Below are 16,167 nucleotides of genomic sequence, written 5' to 3'. Positions count from 1 at the left end.
CTAACCAGCACATAGCAAGCAGAATAAGTGTTCAAATCTTCTCTTCAAAGTGCATTCCCCAAATCCAGAATTGTTTCTTCTCCATCCTCACAGTCTCTAGAAATTTAGCCAGTGCCAAACCAGGGCTACTTTCCTTGTCTGGCTTGCAATGGTCTTCTTAAACACATTTCATTAGTATCCTAAATTCTGTGCCAAGTGAGTTTAATTTCAATTTCTATTTAATTTATGTTTGTCCCCTGCTAATGCTAGCAGTTTTCTCCAGGTTTTCCTATCTTTGAACCTAGTTCAAAGAAATAACCATTGCATCAGCTGCACCTGCAGCTCCAAATGAAGATTACCAGCCTTTCATACTGTAGTAATGATATTGCTTTAGTCTTAACCAGGAATTAATAATTCAATGTCCCCTAAAATTGCATGTTTTGTTTTTATGTTTACAACACAATTGTTCAGTGCACCCTCTATTCCTTGCCTCTATCATGTCCAAGTAAAAGCACTCATTATTCATGCAAAATTAAATAACTTCAACTAGAAAGCTTAAGAAAGAAACACATGAGAATAACCAAGTATTTGATCTTAATGAGGACACTCACCTCAGACATTCCAGAGAACTCAAAGCTTGTCTGATATAAACAGAGTAAGAGCTACATTTAACTGTGTTGCTCTGTTTCTTGGCAGAAAGGCACCCAAATCAGGTCAGCCATAGCTCCAGGAGGTATTTCCCTTCTGAAAAGTCCAAGGAAAAACAGGCACCTCCCTCCAGCTTACAATTAATGGACTAAACATTTTGATAGCATGTTGCATAACCTAGGCAGCCCTCTGCTCAGTGTGCTGGCTTCCCTGCCTGTGTCACTCCTCAGACCCCTTTCTCCTTGGGGACACCTCAGCAGCTCGCTCAGAGCCCCACGCGCCTCTTACGAGGGAACAGCAGCCAGGAGGGCTTTTATCAGCCTGCACCTGCCCCCAAGGACACCTCAAATAACACATCTTAAGCTCCATAAATCTGACTTCTCTATTTAAACTATTTCTATAGAAAATTCATGACTACCTCCAGGCATGCTGTCTTTAGAAGTTAGACATCACTCCAACCTACTTGCAGGGAAAAGAAGAGATCCAGCCTCAATGTATTTGACACATAATTATGATGGAAAAAATTACCTGTGTGTCTGGCCCAGACTCTCCCTTGGCTCCTGGAAGAATGTAAGAGTAAAATGCAGTTCTCAGCCCCATGCCAGCTGAGCAGTTAAATGATGATGAGCACTTTGGTGCACTTCCTCCTTTTCCCTCCTCACACATGCATCCACCTAACTGATAATCTCCTGCTCTACCTTTGTCAAAAATCTGATACTCACCCTAACTAGCAATAAGTAGTGCTAATTAGTTAATGCAGAGCATCCTCAGAGAATGGAAACATGCCTTCTTCCTATTTACTTAGGTAAGCCTATTTATAAAGAGAAATCCATGGTGGCTGTTAGATGCAAGGATGACAGCCCTGGGTCAGGGTGTCAGTGCATCAGAAGTAACTGAGGGCCCTGAGAGTGTTTTGGGAGAGGGACTGCCATGCAATTGCCCTGTTCCTAGGTTTGTCCCTGGATACTTGGTGTAAGTCACTGACAGGAACCAGTTAATGAGCTTGATGGCACTTGTATCTGATCAGATCTACAGAGGAACTCTGCTGTTGGGGGGTTTTGCTGGATGTTTTTTATTCACTTGGCAAACATCTCCCACAGATACTTTGCAGGGAAGATGAAAGGGTTTCAGACCTAAGGTAGAAAGATAGTGGTTTTTTCCATATATTTTCCATATATTTCCTTGTTGTTTCCACAAGTTTGATGTTTTGGGCACGATGTCTGAGAATGAGACCTTGTGATGATGCAACTCTAGCTGATACTGTTACTGTTTAGGAGCTGTTCACTGGTGGGCTCATGAAACTCAGAAAAGACTTGCTCCAGAATGCAAGTGGTGCAGCAAATCAGTTGAAATATGTACTTTGTGGCACTGGATAGTTTTTAAAGTGACCCTTAACATGGCAGATAACCTTTTTTTGTAAATTTAAATGTAATTAATAACACTGATTTAGCCACATCCGCATTTCTTTGAAGTCTAATGCTTCAGCACTCTTGCAATTACTTCTCCAGATGAGTTCTAGGGGCCTTGGCAATTGCTCGCTGCTGCTATTTCGATCCTGTGCCTTAGGAGCTTAAACTCAGTTATAGAAACTCCATCTGAGTCCATTTAATGAACTGCATGAATCAGAGACCTGCAATAAAGCCCAATTAGAAACGAGTGCACAGGGAATATTGATCTCCTTAAACCCTCTTACAGCTTTCAGGACCTGCTTGGTCACTCATCACTGCAGCAGGCACTGGCCCTTTCCTGCTGGCTCCCTTTCACTCACTCGCCAGGATTATGGTCAGATTAAGATGTGATTGAACAGATCAGCTGGTGGGAACCCTGAGGTATGAGAGAGAGCCCCCCGATAACCCTTCTCACACATGCTCACAGTCCTTTTGGTTCAGGTTTTACTGCTGTTTCAGAGGGAATTTGTACAGCAGTGTCTGCTTTTTCTCTGAGCAGCACCAAAAAAAACAACAACAAAAAAAACCTGTCTGAGATTTTATCATCCTTTTTACTAATGAACATGGTGTCTGGAGGCTCTTGAGCTCACACAGGTCACAGCTGACAGCATTACCATGCAAAGCACACCCATGAAAGGGTCCTGTGACGTCCCCTCACTCAGACACCTTCAGCCTTGTTTGCAGGGTATTGCAGGGATAAGAACCCCTATGGTAATGAAGCACACATTATTCAAATGAGACATTTGAATAAGAAGTTCAAGAAGTGTGCATTAAAGGGGATTTGTGGCATCCTAGCCAAAACACCACTCAAAGTCAGATGATTTCAAACTCTTTTCCAGGCTGCACCCAGATGATGTTTGGTGTCCAGAAGCCCATATCCAAAGGCTGTGGGTGGGACTTGAATTGTTTGGATCATTAGATTTTTGGAATTATAAAATGTTCAGTTGTTGTCCAAAGCTGGATGCACACCAGATATGCACATTTCAGTCTTCACAATTCAGGATCCACTTCAACACCCACACAGAAGCACTCCAGTCTCAGCTGTGTTCAGTCCACCTGTGTGAATAAGTGCTAAGGAACTCATAAACAAATTGTTCCTCTATTTTACTTGATTTGGGAAGCCTCCTCCAAACACAGCCATTGCAAATAAATAGAAAGACAAGAGCCAAAGCTTTCTCTATTTCACCAAGCTGCATAGGCTTGTCTGGGGCTGGCAAGAAGGATTAGAGGACAGAATGTTGAATGTCTTATGATGAGGGTCTTTTGAAATCCTTGGTATGGAAAATCTGAGGATGACCTGCACCAGAGGGAAAGTAATTATAGTTTCCTAGTAGCAGCTGGGGTATTCACAGGAAGGTCTTTCATTCCAGGCACTGTTCCAAAGGCTGTTTATGAGCTTGAAATTAAATAGTTGCTGAATAAAAATGCAAAGTAATTCCTGAAGTAATCTTGGACTCCAGGCCTTGCTCCAGAGACTGAAAGCTCTTCAACCACTAGGTTAGAACCACACATCCTTTATTCAAACCAAACTTTATTATCATGTGAAGTCCAAAGGAGAAGAGCTTTAAGAGGCAGAGCTAAGAACAGCTCCACCTTGGGAAACCCCAGGTTCCCAAAGAGTCTGTTCCTGCTCTGATACACTGCATTGGTACAAGGGTGGGGGTGATTCCTGCCAGCCGTGTGAGGCACAGCAAGCAACGCCCTCCTACGGATTTCCCTAGCAGGACTCCGGGAAAGCCAGTGCAGAGCCTTGTGGCAGCCCTGGGGATTCGCAGTTCAGCAGGTGCTACAGATGTCCCTGGGCAAGGGGGCTCCAGCTGTGCTGGTCCTGCCAAGGGCTCTGGGATGCTGCAGGTACCCACCAGTGACCCAGCTGTGTCCTGTTCTACCCTGGGAGAGAGAAGCTGCAGGGACAGGTAGAAGCCAACTTTTGTACAGCCCTGCTGCTCCAGGCCAAGCTCATCTCTGATTTGGGCAACTGGCTTACACTGCTGCCAGGCTGGTGTAGGTCACTGGCACAATTATTTATTTTCAACAAGATCAACATGAAACTGGGAGGGAGAAATTGAATAGTTCTGAAGAAATACAGACCTCTCCCTCTCAGGACAGAGGATTTGTGCTCTAGAGCTTTCTCACACTCTTCAGCATGAGCTCAGTTCTTGCAGACATCTGACAAACTCCTGCCATGAAAGTTTAGAGTAAAGAGAGGTGATGTGTGACACGTTAAATGTTGCTAATGAGCATCAGGTGTTTGCAGGGAAAAATGGCTTCTCGTCTTAGATATGGTAATTATTTTAAAGATCTATTTAGCATTTAGATTGCTTGGGGGAAAAAGAGCTTGGAAAAGTTGATTGCCTTGAAAAATGCTCCAGTACCAAGTGGGTCTCTTTGAACACTGCTCTCATCTTCTCAGAAGAAAAGCAGAGGAGACACTTCATCTTGGGGTAATTAAAGGGACTTGCACATCATTGTCCTTGTAAACAGCGTTATAACCACGCAGCCTCCAGTTAAAGAACCGTTTAGGAGAGATAAAATTGAGAGATTGAACAATCTGCACCGAACTCTGAGAGGAGCTGTGAAAGTACCAGCTTGAAATAATTCCACCCCAAGCACAAGACCCTCTGGTACGTTTTTGGACTTTGCCACACCTGTTGCATATTTAATTTCCCATTTTCATCAGCAGGCTGCCACATCATCAGCTCTCACACGCTGGGTGATTTAGCCTAAACAAACCTCATACCTACTTCAGCACTTCCCTGCCCATTGCTTTTCTGCTTTCCACAGCACTGGAAACAACACTGCATCTCTTCAGTAGGGGTGAAATGCCAGCCATCACCTTCAAAACACACCAGCATTGACATGATTTCTGGTTTGCCCTCATTATATGTTGGGAGGACTGGGGAAAAAGGTGGTTTGGTGGGTAAAAAATTCACACAAACTTGGTGAGCTATAAAATATGCCATCTCTTCAAATAAACTGTTCTCTGTACTTTGTATGCAGGTGTCCCTCTTCTTTGAAACTGCTGTGGGCACTTCCAAACTACAGCTTTGCTGCAGGGCCAGCTCTGGCACCCAGGTGCTGCAGGGAAGCCAGTGGCAGAGAGCAGCAGGTCCACAGGCCAGAACTGAACAAGCACCAGGAGAGCCCATGGCAGCCCCCAGGGGCAGTGACAAGAAATGCCAAGGCAGGAGGTGCAAAGGGACCTCCAGAGCTGGGAATGCTCACAGCCACTCTGGCAGGTAACAGCCACCATGCTCACAAGGAGCTCAGGCTGCTTGAGAAGGGCACACTGAAATCCACCCACCAGCTGGGACTGGGATGAGGAAAGGCAATGCAGCCCTGCACTCTTGAACAAAAAATTCAGGGAGAACAGCCTCTGGGAAAAGAAAGTAGACAGACCTGGAAGTGCAGAGGGATTCATGAGTGGCCTTTTGGGTCAGTGAGCCCATTTTGTTCACTTGATGCTCATGAATTTGTGCCTCCCCCAGGCACTGGCCAGCTCATCACCCAGCACAGCGCTGCTGTTACTGCCAAGCTCAGCTCTGCTGCAGGCAATGGTAAGCTGTACTAGTTTCCATGGAAATCAGAGAGAGAAGCTGGTTTCCACCAAAATCACATTCAAAACACAGTTTTGTCCCAAGTGGATTATTTTGTTATCTTTGCTCTCATTTTTTCCACCATGCAGTACAGATGAAACTGAATTTATTTTAACGACTCAGATTTGTAAAGCACAAGTTTCATCAATAAGTCAAGCAGAAGTTGCTATTTCCATTCAGATGGGATGTTTCAAAATAACAAATAACTGAACACTTACCAGTGTCATTTTCAGCACAGAAATACTACCTTGTTCTGGTTTTAATTACTGGTCAGTCCCGGTGAGATTTAAGCAGCATTTCTCAAACAGATCCAGATCAGTCAAAAAACTAAAATGTTGTTCACTTTCCTCATGTCTCCAGGCTTCCCTTGCCCAGTGGCTCCTTTGCAACATGCTGCAGCAAAGGAACATTTGTCAACACAGCTCTAGATTATATCACAGCTGTTTGCAAAACACCTTACACAAACAAAGCCCTAGAAATGGGGGTGGCTGCTACCTTGCACCCCATCTGGGAGCGGGATGGAAAGACAATGCCTCCTGTCCACACATGGGCACAGAGTTCTCCACTGGAAAAGCAGAGCCAGAAGCCCAGCATGCTGCAAATATCCTGTTTATTTGTTTTCATAGGGCACTGTACGGCTGATTTTTTGCTACTATAGCAGCAAAACAAACATATTGAAAGCAAGTTTTGTTTCAAGTAGATCTAAACATCTAATTTCAATATTTGCAGTTCTCCAGGGCTTCCCTGCTTCTGACTGAAGTTCTCACAAGTCATGATGAAGGAATGAAACTTAGGCCCCCTAAAAGGAAGGGATACAGGAGCTCTTCAGCCACTGTCTGAACACTCACCAAACAGTAGAGACCAAGAGAAAATGGATGCAGGGTGTATGTTAAGATGCTTGCCTGAGGGAACAGCAGCAGTCAGGTTTCCAGATGCTTCTGAACTTAGAATGTACTTGTAAAATGCTGAAGAAGTCCAGCTGGAGGGCTAGAGATATCCCCTTCCACACACCCTGCAGCCCAATAGCAGAGGGTCTTGAGACGTAAGAGACATTCCCATAAGGTCTCTGTATCAAGTAAATGCCTGTTAACAAACTGCAGTAAAAGATGGTCCTTTAGCACCTAGATTTGTCACTGAATGTAGCCTGGAGAATACCTCTATTTCTAAGAAAATAATCTGCTTTGTGAGACTGCAAATTAAGTATTTGAGTATTTAAAAAAACCCAACAAATCCAAATAACACTTGATTTTCCTTTTCAGATAAAGCATCTATTGAATTTGACCCAGCAGTGGACATGGTGTTTCTAAGTTTTCAGCCTCCAGCAGAGAAATTACTCCCCCATAATTCTTCTCACATGATGTTCTAGTCTCTCTGTTTCTACTCCAAACTCTTCTGTACCTTAATGTATGTGTCAGACCAGTGCATGTCTGACCCCGTCCTCCTCAGAGGGTCACCCACCCCTCATCCATTTCTCCTTCCCTCCCAACACCCGCAGTTTGGCTCTTCAGAAGATTAAAACCCTATTATTTTCCTAGGCAGGACTAAAAAAGTCTTCCCAGCCATCACTACAGCTTGGGAACCTCCTGGTTCCCAGGGCACTTTGGTGGTCATCACTCAGGGGGGCATGGCAGGGCTCCAGGGACACAGCCCAAACATCTGCTCCTACAAAAGCAGCACTAAGAGAGAAAGCCCCAGATCTTCTCCTTTCTATTGAGTTCCCCCACCACTCAAACATCAGGCAGCATGGATGAGCAGTGGTTCCCCCACACCCTCCTTCCTTGGACAGATGCTCTGGCACAGCTACTTTCTGGACACTCAGACCCAGCTGATCCTAGTTTGAAAAAGCTTCTGCCAGGTGAACTGGCAGGCTGTTAAGCTCTGATTTTAAAGTCTCCAAATTGGCTGGCTAGACTTCCTTTTTTCTCTCTTTTTTTTTCCCTTTCCCTTGTTTTTTCTTCTATCTCTCTTTTTCTTTTTGCCCTTTTTGTTTTAAATTATATGAGGTTAGAAAAGCTTACCAGCCTCCTTGGGGAGTCACAATATTTGAAGCCCAGCAATGCATATGCTAGGAGACATCTGTGGGTGGTGATGCCTCTTTGCCCTCAAGCCAGAAGCAGAAGAAAGGTCTTTGGGAGGCTTATGTAAAAAATAGGCAGGCTGCTAGCTTAAGGAAAATATCAAGGAGGGGGTAACAGGAAGAATTAATTCCCCCAACCCCAGCTATTTCTTTCAGCTGAAAGTCAGCCCATTAATTGCCAGGAAGGATACCTGCCTCCCCACCCAGCTGAGAAGGACCATTCCAGTCCTTTTCAGCTGGCACACCCCTGCATCCCAGCAGCATCTCTGCCTGCTGCAGCAGCATCTCTCCTGAGGCAGCCCACACAGCCATGCAGGGAACTGCAGTCTGTGCACCTGGGAACAAACCCAGTGGGAGACAGAGCAGGCACCAGGCAAGAAAGAACACTCTTTTCCAGTAGAAGAAGCAAAGGGGAATAAGAATAGGCTGAAACACATATTTCAAAATGGATTTTATTCCAGGCATTAAACAGATTCTGGCACATGCTTTTTTTTGAAGAAAAAGGAAAACTAATTTGGATTCCACATAAATTACATCTGGCAAAGTGCAACTTACAAGTGAGTGGGAAAAATAAACCTTTTGAATCCAATTTCTGTACAACAGTAGATTCAGCTCCTCTTAAATAAACTCCCATTGGTTCACAGCACAGGAAATTACAGGGGATGCTCTGATACAGTAACAGCTTTCTTTAAGGGTATTACCAATGCAAATTCTCTGTCTTGACAGTCTAGGGGGCTGTTTAAAGTAAACAGAAAAACAAGAATGAGCAGCTGCTTGGTCTGACTGTTACATATAGTCAGTTTTCTTGAAGAAATCCTAACAGACACCTGTTACAAAACATGGCACTGGATGGACCTTGGGGAAAAAATAGAGATAACACTGTTCTTCCCTCCCTTCAGTGCAAGGGAAGTGTAGAGTATACTAATAATGAGTTTGAACAAGACTGTGTTTATTCCAAGAAGAAATTCAGTTTGCCCACACTTGACATCAGCCTTTTGTAATGTACCTCCTGTTCAGCAACTGCTAAAACACATTGGAAACCAACAGCTTCCAAAAGATGATGTGTGGGGAGGTCTGAGTTGAGCTAAAGCAATGCTTTAGCTGACAGAAGAGTGAGCAGTTGGGAGGTGACCTCAGGTGAACATGTCCAAAACCAGGTAGAATTAAAAAATGAAATTCCAAACTCCACAAGCAATTTGAGTTATTGACATCCAGCATATGTCCACCTTTGCCCTTCCTCCCCCAGGCCACAGCACCTGAAGAAGGAGTGTTCCATCTTCAGCAGCCCCAGCTTACAGCCCAGAAGGGTGACAGTTCACGCTCTGCCAGGAGAGCAGTAGGAAAGAGGCACAAATAAATCAGCACAGCCAGTCCAGGTGTGTCTGCCCCAGGAGCAGTCAGCAACCTCCAGCACGGGGGCCAAACACACAGCCAAGGGCAGCAGCCACTGTGCTGGCAAGAGCCCTTGGCATTAGGGCTGGCCCAGAGCTTGGGGACTGTAAATAAGCAGAGCTTCTGTGGTCTGCAGCAGTCAGGAGCATTGTTTGTAGAGGAGCTGGGTCCTGGTCCCAGAGTGGTTATGAAGGAGGAACTGCAAGAAAGCTGCACACACACAGTGGGAGCAGGGAGCAAGGAGGCAGTACCTGGTAGAGGAGTGAACATGCTGTTAGCTGCAGCACAGAAGCTGCCAGAGAGTGAAATGGGGGGAGGTCAGATGGCCCACTTGGGCTGTGCTTTGATGAAAACATGTAATCCTTTCACACTTCATTGTATACAGAGCTTACAAACAGTACCTGCTCAGTGGCCCTTCATCTGTCTTTGCATCAATATTTTTCAAGTCAGGTAGGTAAAATCTTGACTGTTCCTATCTCCTACAGCATAATGATGCTATCCTGAAAGGACCATCTCCTGAAGATTCTTGTTAAAAATGCAGTAGCTAATAGGGTGGCATCTCTGCCCTCAATGGGTCTGTCTGGCCCGCTCTCATTCCATTCCTCGGCTATTTTCCTTCCTTCTCTGCCCTCTCCTAACCTCAGTGGTTCTGGCCCAAAGCATCTCTATATAGGAAAGAGAAATCACTGCAGAGTCAGTGCCCTCATTTCCACAGAGAAGAGCAGCTGCACCATTCTGTAAAGATCAAAAGGAACTCCCTTGTGAGTTTTCACAGTGCAGGCAGGTCATTCTTCTGGCTAATCAGGGCTGAGATGGGGATCTGATATCAAAGTGAAGGGGGAGACAGGATAAGAGCTCCTGCCACACGATGGATTTAATTTTTTTAAACCAAGAACAAAAAAACATTGTCCAGTTTTCACACTAAGCACATGCAATATACAAAGAACATTATCTGTTCTTTTGTCAAATGTTTGGGCTAATACCAAGCTAAGAGAAAGAAACCAAGCTAAGAGAAAGAATTAAAAACAGATACAAACATGATCAAAAGTAAACAGCTATTCAGAATCCAAATGAACAACCTGTTTCTTCTACACAGATCAGAAAGGATCCAGGCAAGCAATTGCCTAATGAAGATGGTCCCACCATCTGGTTCCCCTGTCAGGTTCTTGGAAAGGAGGGTTGGTTTACAAAATCAGTCTCAAGAGGAAACTTTAACAGATGTAGTTAGGAGAAAGTAAAGTTGTGGGGACTTTATTTGAATAGGTGAGCATCCCTTGGCAGGTTTGAAAACCCACATGTGGCTAGAGCTGACTGGTAACTGGGAGCAGGATTTGGGATGCTAGCTAGAGACCACCAGTGCCTTTGGTATTTCCAGAACACAAAGGAGCCTCTCTCAGGGCAGCCCTACACTGTGGCAGCATTTGTGCAGGGGGCAGTTTCAGCTTCACCAGCTAACCTCTCCCCAGGGTGCTCATCAGGAAGAGAGGGGGGTGTCAAAAGTAGAGCAGCCCCAAGCCTTTTGGGGTTTTGTCTTTGTCCCTTTTGTCTTTCTCAAAGAGAGAAGGAAAAGCAACTAGACAAGGGAGTGGGTGGTTTGTCACGCCAGGCTCTGTTCACAGGGGCTGTGCAGAGCTGGGGAGACAAGCATGAGAAGTGTGGCCCTGCCCAGCCAGCAGCAAGAAGTCTGCTATGGCCCCTTCTGTCTCTCACAGTGGGGATCTGGGTGGGCTCCTGCCACAGCCTGAGCCATGTGCAGCACCTCTGTCTGTGTGTGCTGCCCACCACCTTTGGGTAGTGGCTGGCAGCACCAGGAAGAGCAGCCAGAGAACAGCCCCAGCTCCCCTAACATCCCCAGGGGCTGGCCCCTGTCTCTGGCTCCACCAGAACATGGTACCCTGAACCTGTAGGATTGGGCCACTCTTGGAGGCAGGGCTGGCCTTCCACACATAAAAAAGCTGGAAGGAAGACTTCAACAGGGAATAGTCCCTGAAACAATCCCTGGTTAGGCTGGTAAAACAGTGTCCCTTTTCAATCTCTCTTGTCAGCACTGCCCAACCTCAGCAGAGGAAGGAATGGGCCCACCAAAAAGAGGTGACAAACCTGCTCCCAGGATCTGCTAGCTCCTTCCCAGCCTCTCCACTGATCATGATGACTCTTCTGGACAGTCCTCACTGAGAGACATATAGGTGCATGACATTAGAGCAAAAAGCCAGGGAAGCCAAAGAGCTACCAGTGTTTGTACAAGCATAGCCTAAGCTGCTGGACTGAAGGTTGTGGACTCTGGATGCAGAGAAAGGAAAGGATGGGGAGAGCTGCAAGTATTGGGCTGGGTCCTCCTCCATCTCTAGGTGCAGCTGCGCACAGGCATCAGCTACAAAGGAGAACTTAAGACAAAAGATGGGAAGATTTTGACAACTGTCCTGATTGCTCTCACCCCAGCTTCTTCTCTGAAAAGCTCAAAACCATCAAGTGCTCAGCTGAAGTGGTGGCTTACTGATGAGCACAATGAAAACATTTAGGGTCAGACATACAAAACCATTCCTGCCTCCCTGATCCCCTCTGCTCCCAAAGTCTCATGCACAATGAAACAAGGAGATCTCTGTGCTACCATCATGTTGCTTGTAGCAGCTCCCACTGTTGGCCAGGTACACCTGCTTGGCAGGGGCTGGTCACCACTCTTCCAGTCTGGTTTTCCAGGCAGAGACCGCTGACAAAGTGTTGAATGAAACTGCCTTTCATCTTCCACTTCTGTGAGAAGACAGAAAAAACAGGATGTTACTTCCATTCCCCAACAGAACCATGACTTCAAGTTGAGGGTAATCCCAAGTCAATTCCAACAGCTGGGGAAAATGAAAATCTGGGCACAGGGCAGCATCTCTAAATCACTGAGCTCCTGTACGAACAATAGCTGCAGTTAGGTAGGGTTGGGGTTTAGCTGAGTTACAGGGCTGGATGCTCAGAAGCATCTAGAAAGCAAACAAAACTAGTGGTCACAGCAGCAAGCTCGGGCTGAATTCAAGAGGCACCTGGACAATGCTCCCAGGCACATGATGTGACTCTTGCGGTGTCCTGTGATGGGCCAGGAACTGAACTCAGTGATCCAGATGGGTCTCTTCCAACCCAGTGTATTCTATGATTGTGTGATGCTTTCAACACAAAAATCAGCAAGCAATGGCATTTTTAAAGCACATTATAGTCACAATTTCTGGGTCATTCTCTGTCCTGGACACCAAGATACCCACCAAAACTTGAAACCCTCCTATGGTTGCTTCCCAGTCCAGGGAAAGCAAAGCACTGACATGCCTCCCAACAGTGAAAGCAACCTGTCCATATAAAGCAAGAATCACACTTCCTAATGTTTGACTGGATCTCTCTCTTATCCATAGTTCCCTCATCTGTTCTTTCATCAAATTCAAAAGGTCTCATATACAACCTTTTCCTGAAGGTCCACTTTGGCTGTGCTACTGACCAGGAAACAAGAACAAGTCCTAACTTTGAATTTAAAATTCTGCTGGGAAAGGGCTGTACCTTCCATCCCTGCTGGAAAAAACCCCAAACTGGGAACACTGTGAATGATAATGAAAAGTAGAAATGAGTCTGTGGATTTGGGATCTCCCAGATGAGGCAGTATAATTCATCTCCAGTGGGGCACAGCTGAGCTCAACAGGTTGAGAAGACTGAGGGGTCCAGGCTCCAGGGACTTTCCCTTTATTCTTTTCAGTCACAAAGATGACCTAGTTAGAATTGTGGTCTGAGTGCTCAGTCAGTAAAGAGCTCAGGAATATTATGAGGATGTTTTGGCTAATTCATGAGACTGATGAAGAAAAAGAAACAGTTTGACAATACTGATGGACTTCAAGAATATTGCAGAAAAGATATGCAATGGAATTTTAGAATTTCCTGCAATATCTGGACAATGTCAAAACCTACAAACATTTTAATTCTTGGGTAGCATAGGAAAAGGACTGCCACATGCTGTGTGGTTTCAGATATTCAGTTATGTTCACATATTGCTGGCAGCTGTTATGTGTCTTGGAGGGCAGGGCAGTTGCAAAGCCCACAGTAATCTGTTGCTCCTGTATCACATATTTCATCAAGTCTAAATACCAGAGGCAGCATCAATTTGCAGTATTGCCAGCCCTGTCTGACAGGACAACACTAAAGAAGAGCTGTTTGTGCAGCAGGAAGAAGCTGATTTTAACGGAGGAGGGGGCAGAGGAATGCAGTGATGATGGACAGGAAGATACAATGCAGTCTTTGCACTACAATGCCCTCACCAGCTGCTGCAACTCATTGCCTACACAGGTCCCAGAGCCATCTGGCTCCCATCTGGCAGAAGCCTCCCTACGAAGAGCTGAGGAAGAGTTAATATCATGCAGCAGCAGCTGTAATGATGGAGTGCAAAGGAGGGGGTCTCTCCCCCTGCAAGCTGTGCTCTGTGCCTGGCTGGTGCCATTGCTGCACAACAGCCTCCCCAGCAGTGTCTCCCAGTGCCACAGACACCCCACTGAAGAGCCTCTTGACCTTCTCCAAAGCACACCTACTTCCCTGCCCTCCACTTTCCCACCACCTCTGTATTTGTGAATCCTCACTCTCCATGTTCCACTGTGCATGTGTGAGAGGAAGCTGCCAGCTGCCTCTCCCACACACCCCACAGCTCACCAAAGACCCTGCTGCAAAAGAATATGCTGAGATTTGAGATGGAGGACAAGGCCAATTAGCAAGAGGCACTGGTTTTCTTCTTTCTTAGCACCACTGGAGGCTTGCTCAAATTACTCCTTCAGAGGAGAGCCCTGCTCCTGTGGCAGCCATCCCTGCAGAGCAGGTACCCACTGTGACAGGGAGAGTCTGCAGCAACAGGCTCAGCAGGACAGCAGCAAACACTCCCCAGAGCACATCTACTGCTGCTAACAAAATCAATCAGCTTCTCAGTGAGCCACACCACTGGAAAGCCCAGCATGTCAAGCCACCCCAGATCTTTTTGTTCAAAGTAAAGTGGGGTGGGATGGGGAAGGGAAGGAGGAGAGGGCAAGAGTTGAAGGTGAGGCTCATCTGGGCTGTGGGGAGGTGCCATGTATGTAGCTGTTATAAAGCACACCCACAGTAAAAGCCAAAGTAGGGCTCCTCATCTCAAATACATGGGTTACCAGAATGACAAATTCTACCTATTCTGATCACACACTCTGCTTTTCTGTTTTCTGCCCTTCATGAGATACCAGAGCAACTCACCTGACTTCACATGAACCTTTCACAAGGCCTGACTGCAGACCACAGGACTACCAAAGACAGCCCAACATCCTGCCCTGCAGGTACACAGGATATCTCAGAGCTCCCAGGAGGGTGGGCAGTGGCAATGGATGGGAACAGGAACCAGGACACTCATCTCCCACTGTCAGCCACCTCAGAAAGGAGCCATTTAGTCTAAACCAGTTACCCGGTGACATAGTTATGGAGGGGTCCAAGGTACAAGCCCCTTCTGGGAGGGCCCAGCTTTCTCACAGACCACAAGGGAAGCTTAGACTGGTAAGTTTTAAATGACAGCAGTAATGACCACCTTTAGCAAAAAAAAAAAAAACAGAGTAGACACCTCCTGCATACAGGGAGTAGCCTCTTCTCCTACACCCAGACATTATGACTGGACTGTACGTGGAAGGAAAGCTTTTGGAAGATACAGGCATTGCACAATCTGAGAAGTTTTGGCTTGAAAATCTTCTTTGGTCTCCCTTTCTTGTACAATGGAGATAGTACAGTTTACTGGTCGGAGTAGGTTTGGAGTGAAGATGGAGGAAGAAAAAAAAGAAACCATTTTTTCTTTGAAATATTGTGTTTTGATCCTCTTCCCCAGTGTCAACTAAAAATTCCCCCCAGTTTTTTTGAGTATCTCTCCCTCCGTCTTTTTTATCTATCATTTCAAATTGGTTTTAGGTGGCTGGATAGAAGCATTCCACATGCAATAACTAAGAGAAAAGTCAGAAATAGCCAGTCTTCTTCTATCCAATATATACAAGAGCTGAAATTGTTTACACTAGTTTAATTTTTCAGGGTAATCAAAAGGTTTCTTTTAACCCCCAGTAATCCAGGTAGTGCAGGGTTTCTCTCCAAACCCTAACTGTGTAACAATGGAATTGGCCAAGTTCAGGAGGCACAGCTGAGAAAGGCAAATTTTGCTCATGAGGACTGAGATGCTTCAAACAGAAATGTATGGAGAGCTGATAAGTGGACTAGCCAAGGATGCTGTAAGTTGTAATTGACTGTATTTGCAGAGCCATGGGCAGCCTGAAGCTGGTCTTGAACACTAAATTTTAAATACACAAGCAGAGACAGAAGATGGAAAAGTTCACATCAGCATCCAGCAAGTACTGTCTTCCTTTGAGCACTTAAATTTGTAAAACTAAATCACAACTAAGAGAAACTCTTGTCTCCTAAAAACTACTTTCAAGGTATGGCACATTGCCAGTATTGTTTTACCTGCTTATTGTCATGAAGGTGCTGAGTCAGACAGGCTTTCTCTGCTTTTCTGTTTGGATACTCTATATAAAGTTGCATTCATCTTCAGGTAAAATTCACTGAGAAGTAAAGTGGGAAACATTTCCCAATGGCATACAAAGGGACACAGGATTTCAAATAGTGTTTGTCTCACAAGAACACTTAGTGTCCTCATTTTCAGGCTGAGGTCACATTCCTTCAGAACATTTTAATGAAATATAGCTGTTTAATAGGATTTCTCAGCATTTCTTGTTCTGTTGGGAAATATTGTGCCAATGTTTCTCATTTTCATTCTCTTGTTTTAGAGTCTGACTCTCACTTTGCCTTCTATTTGTCCTCGCTATAACACAAATTAAAACACCACTCCTACTGTCAGTCAGAGCCAAAAACAAAGCTGAAGGCAATAATTTATTGTGCACTCAACTAAAAATGCTATTCTCCAAATAACATTATGGATAACATCCATCTGCTTTGAAATCTAGTTCTGATTATGCAGAATAGCTTTTGGCTGGTCTTCTGCTAGCAGTGCCAGCTGTTGCTG

The 16,167-nt window shown here is 45.4% G+C and overlaps 1 protein-coding gene across 3 annotated transcripts in view; it reads right to left on the bottom strand.

Moving 5' to 3' along the window:
• Window positions 1–8,182: 8,182 nt before the first annotated feature.
• GALNT16 (polypeptide N-acetylgalactosaminyltransferase 16) overlaps window positions 8,183–16,167 on the bottom strand; it is a 75,834-nt gene continuing 67,849 nt past the window's right edge. For 2 of the 3 annotated variants that reach the window (XM_005479937.4, XM_074542858.1), the window contains exon 15: window positions 8,183–11,888. In XM_005479937.4, the coding sequence (XP_005479994.1) occupies window positions 11,751–11,888 (138 nt within the window). In that variant the 3' untranslated portion in view covers window positions 8,183–11,750. The remainder of the gene's footprint in view (window positions 11,889–16,167) is intronic. The other variant, XM_005479936.4, reaches the window with a different exon arrangement.

This window comes from Zonotrichia albicollis, chromosome 6 (assembly GCF_047830755.1).
Source record: "Zonotrichia albicollis isolate bZonAlb1 chromosome 6, bZonAlb1.hap1, whole genome shotgun sequence".
Classification (NCBI taxonomy): Eukaryota; Metazoa; Chordata; class Aves; order Passeriformes; family Passerellidae; genus Zonotrichia; species Zonotrichia albicollis.
Note: the sequence above shows the minus strand (reverse complement) of the source record. Positions and strands in the feature narration are given on the sequence as shown.